Source organism: Seriola lalandi, unplaced genomic scaffold (assembly GCF_002814215.2).
Source record: "Seriola lalandi dorsalis isolate HSWRI2012SDOR001 ecotype SW California unplaced genomic scaffold, Sedor1 jcf7180002054874, whole genome shotgun sequence".
Taxonomy (NCBI): domain Eukaryota; kingdom Metazoa; phylum Chordata; class Actinopteri; order Carangiformes; family Carangidae; genus Seriola; species Seriola lalandi.
Genome location: NW_019525427.1, coordinates 226,479 through 240,030, shown reverse-complemented (window position 1 = coordinate 240,030; position 13,552 = coordinate 226,479). Strand labels below are relative to the sequence as shown.

Genomic DNA, 13,552 nt, shown 5'->3' with positions numbered 1-13,552 from the left:
TACCAAGGTAGCTGACAACTCTGGAGGAGTCCTTAGCTTCAGGGGCCTGAGGATGCGAAAACTCTGATGGTATTTCACCAGTCGCAACTTTATGGCAAAGACAATTCCACTTAAAAAAAAGAACAACAAATGAAATCTCATGAGACTCAGAATCAGACTCCAAAAGAACTCCACAGGAATGGCTTCAAATCAACAATGTTTATGTCCTGGAGAGGCAGAGTCAGTGGCTGGACTGTTCTCTCACAATCCCTACGCAACCTGACACAGCCTGAAAACTGCAGACTATGTAGACAAATAATAATAATATATATTTTTTAAAATGTTCTCTTTGATATTTTAAGGTCTATTTATGTTGATCTACGTCAAAAAAGCCACATTAAATCTACTTTATTAAATCACTGTTTTAAGACGATATAACACAGGAACCTACAGGTGGGGAGAAACCTTATATTAAGCTTCAACAGGAGCTAAATGTCACTTGAATTCACCTTTAAAATTTGAAATTCTGAGTATATCCAGCAGAAAGTGGGTTCAGACTAAGTTAAATAAGTAAAAGGTGTTTGTGAAGTAAAAAATATAGTGTTTAGTGTTTAGTGACCTTGAAGCTGATTTCCTGCTAACTGTTAAGTCCTTTCAATCCACAAAGATCTGCTTTCAAAGGTGCTCAACTGAAAATGCCCCGAGTGAAAGAGGAAAAACAATGAAATCCATTCACACACACAAGAAACGCAGACCCTTGCAGACACCTCTGAGCCTATCAGAGCCGTCACCCTGTCGATACATGTACGTCATAAAATCTATGTGTGTATTCCCTCCGGCTGTTGCTTATGCTGGTGTGGTGAGCTGTCACTGCAGTGACTCGTGGAGATGAGAGCCTGCAGGCTGCTGATGCTTGTGCCTGTGTTTGTGCGTGAATGTGAACGTGAATGTGAGTGTGTGTGTGTGTGTGTGTGTGTGTGTGTGTGTGATAGAGGCAGGGTTAAGTGACACAGCAGAGAAAGAACACATAAGAGCTTTGTCTTAGAGGAACAAAAAAACCTGAAACTGCCACCTGGTGTCTCTCCCTTTGTCTTTTTGTTTGTAATCTACAGACTAGAGAAGAGAAAAGCTTCAGTGATAATCCGGTCTCATATGAGCCCTAAATGAAAAAATAACCTGCTTCAGGCTTTTTAATCGCCACCACAAGTTAAGCCATTGTCAGTTTTAAACATAGGGACATAATTGGGTTAATTGGGACATAGCCTGCTGTGTCTATGTTTGAGAAATGCAGGGTTAGAGACAGGTTTAGCTGAGGATATGTATAAAATATTGGAGCTATGGTGCATTGGAGGTACTGATCTAGTTATTATCTGCCCTATTCTTCATTATTATGATCTAATGTAGGCTAAACATAACATGATAATAATAGACTTGCCCTTTCCCACATTTCATCTCTCTTTAATCTTCCTTATTAGCAGCAACCACCCAGTAACCACTACAACACTGCCCCCCACTGGTGGTTCATCGTAGTGCAACATAAAAAAAGGAGGAAATCAAATCTTTTCTCAATTGAAAAGCATTCATTTTTTATACAAAGATTCCATCTTAAATAAAGCCTTACAGGGTGACAAATACAAACCGTATGTACAGTGCATCGCTTTCTTCAAGTAAACCTACTACATCATCATCGACTGTGTATGAACAACGTGTCCATTATTATAAAGCTACAACAAATACATTTTCAGTCTCTTTCAAGTGGGTTCCAGGTACATTTCAATATTCAAGGCCGTTTTTGGCAAGAGCAAGTCAAGTTCAGTCCAAACAGCCAAACAGCCAAACAGCCAGTCCCTCAGTCAGTCAGTCCCCTGCAGGGTGAGTCATCAACCCAAACCAGAGAGGTGGTCCTCAGTGTGGCGTCAGGAGAAGGGGGGGGGCTCCAGCAGGGAGGGGTCACCACCAAAATGAGCCAAAGTCATAGTTGTACAATAAAATAATAATAATATATATTTTATTCTACTGGATATAACCATTCATTTTAATATATATATATATAAATGTTTTTATCATTCTGTATAGCTGTGTCATTTTAGCTAATTATATTCATTCATATATAGTTTTTAAGCATAGAGCCTTTGATTATTTTAACTTTGTGATTAACTGTGTTGATGTGTGTGTTGACCTGGCTGGTGAGCTGCAGCATACACGTGTCCCTGCAGGGATAAATAAAGTTGTACTGAATTGAACTGAACTATTACATTCACTATGTATTGATTGATGTATAAGTTATAAGTTAGCCCAACATATAACACATAAAAAAGACCAGTGTAGTCAGAAATTTCAATCTCACCACTGTTATCTTATCATTTAAAATGAAGACTTTAAAGTCACCAAAAAGGTTCCATAACGGCCAAATGTGGCCAAGACTAAGATCTAAAGATATTTCACCTTGGTCACAAAGTCCTGTTTGAGTTTTTCCAGGAGATCATGTCATGATATTGTTAACTTATTTGGGGGGGGGGGGGTATGGCAAACAGAGGATGTATATTTGGGGCTGATTGGCCTGGTCTTCTCTCCAGGTGATGTTCCTCCTCTCTTTTTTGAGTTGACACATCGGAGTTCAGCCTGAATCGTCTCCGCTGTTCTCAGATCCCGCCTTAATGGCCTCCTCCGGTTCCTCCGCCGTGCCGCTGTCCGATTCCTCCTCTATGGCGAAGCGCGTGTCCGCGGAAGAGCACAGGGAACTGATGCTGCTCTGCTCCGTGCACAGCGCGCACGCCAGCGGAGAGGGCAGCGCGCCCTCGTAGCGCAGGTGTCCGAAGTGGTTGCCGTGGTTACCGCAGAATGGCAGGGACACCTCCACCGAGCGCAGTCCGGTGGCGGCGACCGGAAAGGTGACGCTGTGCTTCTTTGGCAGCGCGCCCCACTCCCGCTGCTCCTCCTCGTGCACAAGGCGCGTGAAGATGTTGATCCTCCTCTTCTCCCTCCTCTTGGAGCGGAAGTAGCCGAGCATTATGCCACAGAGGAAGATTCCGTAGAAAGACATGACTATGAGGATGTACAGGTATGCGTTCCCGTCGCTTTTGTCCGCCTGGGGGTTTATGCTGCTCGGTGTGTCCGCAAAGATGCGTTTGGGTGAAGCTGTGGAGTTTTCCAGGTGCTCCATTTTTTCTTAAAAGCGCTCTGAAAAGGAAACAGAAGTACATCCATTAATATAAGTTGTTTCTTTTTCACTTTTACGCACGCTTTACGCACAGGGATAGGTTGCACGAGTTATTATAAAGTGATGAAATACCATGAAAACACATGTATACAGCCACAGCTATGACAAAAGACAAATGTTTTCAGCCTCTTCATGTGTAACTGATGATGACATTTAATCACAGGCGTCATTTGGAAAAGCAAAACATATAAAGAACGATGCATGATGATAATGATGATGCAAAATAGTATTAATCAGTGCTACCAGAATATTCTGCAAATTACATTTAATGCATTCAGTTAGTGGTTTGTTGCACGTTTTAAAATGCAACTTTAAATGAAATGAAATTTCCATACGTTTACGTAAATAAACAACTTTCTGTTCTTTTACATATATAAGAACACGTTTATTTTATTTTGAAGTTTTATCTTATCTCTTAATTTGGTAGTTCTGTACTTTTTGTTTGAAAGAAAACTCTTCCCTGTTGTTTAGAAAAAGTGACTAGATAAACCAGTGGTAACAGTAAACAATAATAACAGTGTGGTGATTTCTTAACTTACCAAACTGCGGGGCTGAGTCTCATGTGAATCTTTCCAGCTTGAGTCTTCTTGCAGCTCTTGTGGAGTTTGGCCGCACCGCTTCATGGATGAAGTTATTTATACAGAGACCCCTGGATGCTCATCATGAGTCACGTGACAGGGACTGATTGTAAGATGAATCCTGTGGGTATGGAAGCCCTGAAGGGACGTTATGTTAAAAAAAAAAAAAGAAAAACGAATAAAGAAACAAAAACTACTAGCATTTTAAAACCTGTTGGGGGTCGTTATAAAAGCATCAAATTCCCATGAGTATATTAGACTTACTGAATTTCTAAAGAATGATTACATCATCTCTAGAGTCCAGCAGATAATCCTGAGGGGATGTGATGGAAAATTACATTTTAGAAGAAACTAGTGATGAGGAGAGAGTCACTCACTAATACTGTCAAAATGTGCTAGGATGCATGTGCATATCGACATATACTCCTTATTTTCCATCAAGCCTCTGCACTGTCCTTCTGCACAAACAATAAATATATCTACTCTCCTCATCTCATCGCATAGGATTTTTCAATTTCTTTGCAAATGAACCTGAAGTTCATGAATAAAATCATGCAAAAATATTCATGAAAGGTGTGGTGGCAATGACAGACTGCAGTCAAAAACAAATGATTTCTCTCAGTGAACTCACCACTGCACATACCACCAGAGTATGAATGATGCAGAGAGACACACCATGATTCCATGAGGGAAACTTCATCTTCATCTAAGGGTTTTCCAGAAAAGTATTGTTTTTTATAGTTTGCTGTTGAGTTTTCACCCCATGGGAAGGTCGAGTGAAGCCAGCGAGCGGACCTATTCAAAAGCCTCAAAATTTCCCCCATGCCAAAGCTCTGGCCTTGAGCCACTGTATTTTCATGGTTTTAGGACAGTAACCCTTTCATTTCTGAAGCAAACGTGATAGAAAATTAGGCTAAAATTAGAATTAGAAGAGAAAAATTACAAAATTTGAAGTAGAAGAGAAACAAATTATTAAATGAAAGTGATTTAAAATAACATTTAAAATACTGATATGTTTGCCCACCTAGTCGCTGAGTGCGTCTGTCTCTTGTTTGGTGCGTTTGTGGTGGGTTCTCAGTTACTTTCCCACCACAGCAGAAGTCTGTGTTAAAGCTAGGATTTCTGAAACAACACAAGTTTAGTATCAGGAACAAGCCTCGTCAAGAAATACTGCAGCTAATTACAAATACAACACAAACTGTGTGATGCCTGTTTCCTTAGTACTGCAAAAAACAAAGCTATTAATGAAGCAAAAGCTTGGTTTACGGTAGTTTACATTAGCATTTGATTCATGTTCGTGTTTGTGTTTGTGCAGTGTCATGGGTGGCACGTTCTCTTCCATATAAAAATTATGATTTTCCAAATGACTGATTTAATTCAATAGTCTGAGCGAACTGCACCCTGCTCACCAGACGCAGCCGAGGAGAGGTCTGACAGCAGTGAGAATTCACACCTCCACACTAATGACTGGTGAGCATCAGTGGTTTAATTGGATTAGGTTCCAATCAGTCATTACCATTATTGAATCAGTGCAAGCTGATTTCACTCTTTAACTGGTGAGCAGACGTAAATAAATGTCATCATCCATCAGTTAATTAATATGAGACAGAAATATTAAACAATAAAGTACTGCTGCACGTAGACCAAACACAATCTTTATTTACTTCATTTGAGTATTTTCCAAAGGCAAAATTACAAATAAATAATTGGACGCACTTATGTTACAAGGCAGGCTCTCGATGCAGAGAGGGAGTGGAGCTCCTAAGCTGGTCTACGATGATAAAGTCTGAGTTAAACATCAAGAAGCTAGACATGAGCTTCCTCTGCTGATCACAGCTCCACGTGCAGAGTGTATGTACACCTCGGGAGGAAATAAAAATCAGAATTACGCCGACGCAGTATCACAAGAGAAGGCAAGAGGTGCTGCGCTGCGAGGGGAGGCTGGGCCGTGCTTGTGCCGTGTATGGACATAATGAGTCACACACTCTGTCACACTCTTGCGGACAACAAAGAAAAATTTAACAAGGCTTTAAACTGCTAACAACATCCTGCAAAAATAAATGTTAGCCACACACACACACACACACACACACAGACACACACAAACACACACAGAAGTTGCACTTATAAAAAAATTAGCTATTTTTTCCAACTGGTGCACCCACGCACACAGAGAGGGTTTTATTTTACTCCTGTCTGTAATCAACCGCCTTACTTGGACTGAAATGATACATTTTCATATTGCACTATGATTCATCAAACATGACAATGATTACAACAGTAATTTCATCTGTAATACAAGCGAGTAAATGTGCATTCTTGTGCGCACTGCGGTCTGTACAGCACGTAGAAAAGTATACTCTATCTTTGTAGGAAAATTCAATAGACTAAACAACAGTGCATCTTTGTTTCTTTTCTTTTCACATACGCGTATTAGGAGCAACAGCTTTATTGTTTATAATGAAAAAATAAAAAATTATTAGACCAGATATGGCCTTAGTATTTTTTTTTTTTTAACCAACCTGCTCTCATTTGCCCTCAAATGACTTTGTGCTTTTGGTATCAAGATGTGCTGATGGGGGCGACGTCCCGCGAGCGTGGGCGTCAAAGTCTGACTGTGGGTGGCAGAAAAAATAAACCGTTGACAGAACTCAAAACATTTTAAGAAAAAAAAAAGAAAAAAAGAAACAAAAGCGTTAACCGTCTCCTGACCTGCAGGAGTGTTTAGTGTTGGGACTAGGAGGAGGAACGTGAAAGAGTGAAACCCAAAGAATGAAAATAAACTACAGGAAAGATTTTTGAGACCAACACAACCACTTGAGTGTCTCGTGGCTGAGCACAAAGAAACAAGGCAACAAACCCGTCCGACCGACCTGAGCTTCTGCTGTGGCGCTCGAGAGTTCAACAGACGACAGCAGCTAGCACACACATCTGTTTCATAACTCACATCTGGAACAATAAGATCTCCACAGAGAGGTCACACACCTGGGCGAGAAAAAAAAAGGGGGGAAATGCAGCAGTGGACAGGGATATGTATGATGTATGATTTTTTCCAGCTTGACTTAAGTTACAAATTCAAGCAAAACCAAAAAGGCTTCCACAGTGGAATAGGTTCAAATGTGCACAGTAAAGGGGAAAATTGCAGCATCTTTCTTACAAACATTAATATTTCACCACAGATTTATGTCACTGTGGCTTTTTCTTTTTTACTGACGGAGTAGAAAACTGACGGGAGGGGTGAGAGGGGCACTGGGAGTGTTTCTGAGTCAAGTGTTGGTCGGTGCTTTGAGAATGAACAAAGACGCGCTGGTCCTCGCCGTTATTTTCCACCGTACATTCTCTCAATGTCATCCTGGTAATGTGTTTTCAGCTCCTTGCGCTTGAGCTTGAATGCATCAGTCACTAATCCTGTCTCAGGGGTCCAGGGGTCCGGGCTCAGACGGATCTTGCGAGGAATCTCAAAGCGCTCTAGCTGGGCTGCAACAGACGGGAAATGAGAGAGGGTTGTGAAAAACCTCAAGGTGTTTCTTTCCAACACGTCACTGACCAGTTTCTTTGACCCTTCTTACCTGCCAATGCAGCCTCAGTGATCACCTTGAGGGCCAGCTCCTCAATGGCCTTGCTGTTGCACAGCTCCTCCCATGAGCCTCGGATGCTGTACTGGTCCGCCAGAGTGAGCAGCTGCTTCTGATTGGGCACCACAAAGCCAATCACGTATGTCTCATCACTGCAGAGCGGGAAGGGGAGAGGAGGCGGGAGGTCAGAGTGAAAGAAAAAGTAGCTATAAAGGCACACTGGTCTCTAGCAAGTGAAAGTTCAGCTCAATAAGGGGATGGAGCACAAACACGAGCAACCGTCAATACTTCGCCAAGGGAGATATTTACCCTTAAAAGGAAATGCAGATTGCCTGAACAGAGTGTGAACAGATCGCAACCTCCAACAGTATGTGTTGCACTGTGACACAGAACCATATATATTAAGTTAAGTAAGGTTTCTGGCACAACTTCACCCACAGAAGGACTTTATTTACTGCAGGTGTTGCTGGAGTTTCGACCTCTTTCCTTATATATCGAGTTGCCACATAAATGGTTTCAGTTTTATTTTACTGTTTCCAACATGGAGCCTCTGTACCTCATAAGACGTCTGTCAAATGTAGCAGCCTGCTGACAACAGAAAACATCTCAAGGCTGCTTCACTGCGTCTGCAGTATATTCTCTTTAGCTGACACTTCACTAGAAGCACTGCAGCTATGTCATAGTTATTGTCAAGCAGAAGCCCTGACACTAAGCTTTTCCCTGAGACTGTCACTGTAAATGGCCACAGGCTGTTGATAGATTCAGGTCAGTTGATACAAGACTGAACTATGAAGTAAATTTGCAAAACAAAACAATTTGCTAAAAGAGGCTAAACAGCCACATCTACTTCAGTGGGTTTTTGTTCTTACAGCCAAGCGAAGACATGAACTAGCCTGAGCGGCATATTAGTTAAAATGTCCAACAGTTAATTCCAGCTGGATTTCATCATGTGGACAGTGACATATGCGCTGGTTCAGTGAAATACACACACCTGTTGGCGTAGGCGCAGATGTTGTCGACCAGTGAGCAGTTCTTTAACATGGCCTCCACCTTTCCCAGGGAAACGTACTCTCCCGCCTGCAGCTTCACCAAGTCTTTTTTACGATCTGGAAACACAACAGAGACAGCTGCTTGTAACAACATGCGTGCATCCATCTATGAGTATACGTGTGTGTGTGTGTGTGTGTGTGTATATATCTTTTTAAAAAAAAAAAAGGGGGGAGGAAGTTGGGGGAAGGACCCATTTGTCACTGAACTGCGTATATCTGACCAGTGCCATCTAGATAAAACAGAAAAGTTCTGGCTGACTGAAGTAAACAGGACTGCGTAGTTGTTTCCAGAAATGAGGTAAAATCTGATTATTGAGACGGTTTCCTGCCAAAGTGATGGATGGAAGCGGAGCAGAGAAGTTGGCTGGATGGAATCCAGGAATGTGGGGCACACTGATGATAATTTGTACTTTTTTGATGTTGATGATGATTACCTGCACCCACCAAAATCATGTATTTATAGTCTAATACACACCCACTTATTTTATTTCTCCATCCAACTTTCCTCACCAATTATCTTTAGGCACCCATCTTCATGAAACTCTCCGATGTCTCCCGTGCAGAACCACCTCTGGCCGTTCTCATCCACAAAGAAGTCTTCTTGGTTTTTAGCCTCGATCTTGTAGTATCCCATGGTTACGTTCGGTCCACCAACCAGAATCTCTCCTCGAGGATGTGGCTTGTCTGTGCTACGGTAACCGCCTGAAAGCAGGGTTTTAACATCAGCGGACGCAAATGAAAAAGTGCAATTAAACAAACATTCAATTCTCCTGACTCTGCAGCATAATATTTTCTTTGCAGATAAAAACCTGACAGCGTGTTTACTCTAACTTCTATTTCTGCTTTGCGAGTCAAGCCGGCAATAAAATCAACTTGATAAGTATCGAGATTTAACAGAGTGTAATAAAAATGAGTTATAATGCCTTACGTAAAAAAAAATAGAAGTTGTACAGGAGTGGAGAGAGAAAAGTGGTGTGCTTTCCTTACAAGGTTATGAACCAGCTACAGTGATCTCTGACAGTCTGTCTGGCCTGGAGAATGTGGAAACGAGTGGTAAACTCAGGAAAGTGTTTATGTGTGTGCATGAGATATGGCTGCACTTATACAGCGCTTTACAATATGTGCGAAATTCATATATCAAACCCATATACATTCATAATTATGTGGGGTTCAGTATTTTCCCCCAGGACACTTCGACTGGAAGAGCCGGGAATCGAACCGCCGATCTTCTGATTAGCTGACGCTGTACTTCCTGAGCCGCAGACGCCCCAGAGTGAGATGACTCACAAGAGAGAAAAGCAACAAGGACTGATGCATGTCCCTGTGAATCCATTTGACATTGTGTATTTCATCATGAAGTGTGTGTGTGTGTGTGTGTGTGCGTCTCACTCACCCTCCACCCAGTCTTTGAGCTTTATCTCACTGCAAACCAGCGGCCCTCCCACTCTCCCAGTGCTGTAATCCCACACTGGAACAGACAACACACACACACACACACACACACACACACACACACACACACACACACACAAACACACACACACAAACACACACAAACACACACAAACACACGATGAGGAAGCACACCAGCATCAAGGCATGACATTTATTACCATAGCAACGTGACCTCACTTGTTCCCTCGCTATGGAAACCCCATCCCAAAGGAATATCTACAAAACAGCATTTTCCTGGCTGAAATGACCGCAGCGGAGAGCCGGGCAGTGGGCCACTCTGTTGGTTTCTGTCTGCCTGGGAAAGGCTTCCATTATTTGACAAATGTTTTGGCAACGAAAGCCGACAGATCAGCTGCGCAGTTCAAAACAGATGACTGGGACGGAGATATGTACATCACTCCTATATGCGCATTTTTTTGAAGAGATGCAGAAATGATTTCCCTGTTTACGAGAAGCTGTACTGTCTGCATTTGTGTTTATTTTACATATCGACACCAGCGCAAAAATTTCACATCCCTTAATGTGGAAGTTTCACAACAGGCTAAAAACTCGATGCTAACTGGGCAATCGGTGTATAATGACTTGTTGCTTGCTGTGTTGATTTTTCCACACCACTGCATCCTCTTTTTCAAAACAGATAACCGGCTCCCTTCTTTGTTTACTACAACCCACGCACAATATTTCTCCTCATTATTTCCCTCCCATCCATTTTCCCATCCCTGCTGTAAAACCCCCCCCCCCCCCCTTCATGTCCTCCCACTGTTTTTATCTCTACTCACAGGTTGTGGAAACTCCATCGCTTTCTTACAGGTTCTAGAAACTTCCCACTCAATATTATGCAACTTTTCCAGTTTATTTGGATAAATGTACTATTTTAATTTAACATTGAGTTATTGCCAATAAACATGGCTAAGTGGCAGCTATGTGGCATTGGCAAAGCAGTGCTAAAGCTAAACGCTAATATCAGCCTGCTAACGTATTCATGTTTAGCAGATATAATGTTTGTTATGGTCACTCCATCTTTGGATAGCGTGTTAGCATGCTAACACTTTCTAATTTGCACTAAACACAAAGAACAGCTGAAGCTGATGGGAGAGTCAAAGTCCAAAGCTGTTACAGTTTATCCTGAGGGGGACATGGATGCTTGTAACAAATTTCACGAGCATCTGTCCAGTAGTTGTAGAGACATTTTTACTAAAAGTCACAAATGTGAACCTCATGGTTGAGCTCAAGGAAAACTCAGGGAATCCCATGGTTTGGATTCATCCTCTGGGAACCATGAATGTCTGTTTGTACAACATTTCAGTGGTTGCTCAGATGTTTCAATCTGGACCAAAGTTGTGGACCGACTGACCAACATTGAACCATGTTAACCTCCTAGTTTTATTGCTTTTTACCAGAGAAAATCAAGTCATTATGTTCTCTAAAAAATAAATGTGCAAAATCAGTGACACCACCTTGTAGTCCAGTAAGTTTCAACATCCTGTTGCAAGACCTGTTGCAGTTATGTTTACGTACATTTAATTTGCTGATAATGTACTGATAATATGCAGTCACTTTAGCTGCAGTGTCAGATTTGAGGGTCATTATTTTGTTGGGTGTTTCTACATGTTTATGTGTGCTACTGTCTGACTGTGATTCCTGCTTACGCTCGCTGATGGTTCCCGCTCCGCACGTCTCCGTCAGGCCATATCCCTGACCCACCGGGCAGCAGAAACACACGTTCATGAAGCGCTGTGTGGCTGCGGAGAGCGGCGCTCCTCCCGACAACAAGACTCGCGTCCGACCTCCCAGCAGAGAGCGAACTTTCCTGAACACCAGCCTGTATGGATGGATGGATGGAGGATATTGTTTTTGTTTTTTTTAGGAAATTCTATAACTTTCAAAAACTCTCTCTTATAAAAGTGCACCTGACTCAACTCTCTACATACTTGTCACATAGAGGTGTGCTGTATCCTTTGGTGAACTGCTCCAGCTTGTAGTTGTAAGCCAGAGTGAAGAGAGCTCGCTGGACGCAGTTCATCTCCTCGACTTTGGTCATCACGTTTTTATAGATGCGATCCATGATCTCCTGGAGTCGGGGGGGGGGCAGAGGTAAGACAGAGAGAGAGACAGGTGATGAGGGACAGGTGATGAGGTATGTACTGAGACTAGAGGAATAAATAAGAGAAAACTGTAAAAACAGCAGAGGGAATAGTTAACACTGATGCAGAGGAAGCCAAAATGTAGGAGATAAGATAAAGAAATGCAGAGAAAGTGATAATCAGACACTGGCTGGTCTGTAAGTGATGGTTTGTATCTGCCAAGTGAAAAGTTTGAGAGATATGAAGCCTTGCCATTACAGCTCCTAATATGAGACCCAGTCAGAGCTCTGCTCTCTCAGTCTGAACCAAAGATATTTGGTTCTTTTATATTTAGGGCTTGTTTGTTGTTACAATATTTTTTATGAGGATGGTAAAAAATTTGAAAGGGAAACTACAGGAAACTAAAATTAGGTCTGTAGTCCCAGCTCTGGAAGTATTTACTACGCTCCCATCTCCCTCCACATAATGATTTTTTAATTCATATATGCCATAATGATTTTTTAATTCAATGTCATATATGCCTGTTCTATATATATATATATATATATATATATATAATATGAGTATCCCTTTTTTATAAAATGTCAAATATAAGTGGGCCACAGCTCATAAAAAACAGAACACTAACAAGACAGCTGTCTCTTGATCCAACAAGACCATACAACCAGTCCAGTACAATGTGGAACACATATGTGTTCCTAAATTTGGTTGCATAACAGCATGTCTCCCCCAATGGATTACTCGCAATGAGTGACCTACAAAACCAGAGGGAAACAAACGGAATCCGCAAGAGTTAAAACAACAACTGAAAAACAGAGCTGAAGTCAACTTCCTCAACCTGTAGGAGTAAATACGATAGTGTTGGGAAAACGACGATCGACGGCAAAACATTATAAAAGAGTAAGCAAGTGGCAAAATGCTGCCAAATTGGGGAAACTCCATTTAGTACGGAAAAATGTAGTAGTACGTCATTATATATGCAACAGTTATGTAGGTTTGAGTGAATCTGTTTATTTGGCTCATTTTTCTTTGTCAGGGACAAACCGAGGTCCCTGAAATGCGGTGGCTTGGTCCTGGGAGCAGGAACATATTCCTGGTATAATTGGTATTATTTGGTTCCCTGGCTACATCCCAGTTGGACTTCACTTGTTTCCTTCAGTTTCCTTCTGTCAAAGGGAGAGCAGTGAAGACGAAGGACCCCACATATCGAGAACTCTTCATCCTCCAAATCAGCGTCAGTGTCTTCAAACGTTGGACTCATGGTTAAATAGGGAAAAGGGCACAAACAACCGAAAAACAATAAAAACCAGCTGGTCCCTGTGGGTGTGTATATATGCGCGTGCATGCATGCGTCCATGTGTGCATGCATGCGTGTGTGTGTGAAGCTAATGCAGTGAGAGAGGAAGTGGCCACAGGATTCATGCGGCAGCCAGTTGTCATATCACAGCAAACAATTTGTATGCGTGTTAGTGTGCATGTGTGCGTGTGTGTGTGCGTGTCGTGGGGATAACCACATGGGGCTTTCTCACGTTCTGTTTACAGCTGTGAATGGTTCCAGACACTGGGGCCCTCTGACCTTTACACTATGACCACTGGGAGACAGGGGGGGTGG

The 13,552-nt window shown here is 42.1% G+C and overlaps 2 protein-coding genes across 6 annotated transcripts in view; both read right to left on the bottom strand.

Annotated features, from left to right (window-relative positions):
• Positions 1–1,416: 1,416 nt before the first annotated feature.
• kcne4 (potassium voltage-gated channel, Isk-related family, member 4) lies at positions 1,417–4,766 on the bottom strand. Its single transcript, XM_023428371.2, has 2 exons — positions 3,739–4,766; positions 1,417–3,159 (listed from the first exon to the last, which is right to left on the bottom strand). Exon 2 carries the CDS (start codon positions 3,140–3,142, stop codon positions 2,597–2,599), a length of 546 nt encoding a protein of 181 aa, XP_023284139.1. The 5' UTR covers positions 3,143–3,159; positions 3,739–4,766; the 3' UTR covers positions 1,417–2,596.
• Positions 4,767–5,416: 650 nt separating this feature from the next.
• The window catches only part of acsl3a (acyl-CoA synthetase long chain family member 3a), a 31,522-nt gene continuing 23,386 nt past the window's right edge, over positions 5,417–13,552 (bottom strand). For all 5 annotated transcript variants that reach the window (XM_023428356.2, XM_023428355.2, XM_087179852.1 and 2 more), the window contains exons 9-15: positions 11,788–11,927; positions 11,506–11,678; positions 9,795–9,869; positions 8,912–9,103; positions 8,344–8,458; positions 7,347–7,504; positions 5,417–7,254 (exon numbers count right to left, since the gene is read on the bottom strand). In XM_023428356.2, coding sequence (XP_023284124.1) covers positions 7,097–7,254; positions 7,347–7,504; positions 8,344–8,458; positions 8,912–9,103; positions 9,795–9,869; positions 11,506–11,678; positions 11,788–11,927 — 1,011 coding nt within the window. In that variant the 3' untranslated portion in view covers positions 5,417–7,096. The remainder of the gene's footprint in view (positions 7,255–7,346; positions 7,505–8,343; positions 8,459–8,911; positions 9,104–9,794; positions 9,870–11,505; positions 11,679–11,787; positions 11,928–13,552) is intronic.

Excerpts from the sequence above, each read along its gene's own strand:
- kcne4 (XM_023428371.2), bottom strand. The coding sequence starts at position 3,142 with ATGGAGCACCTGGAAAACTCCACAGCTTCACCCAAACGCATCTTTGCG.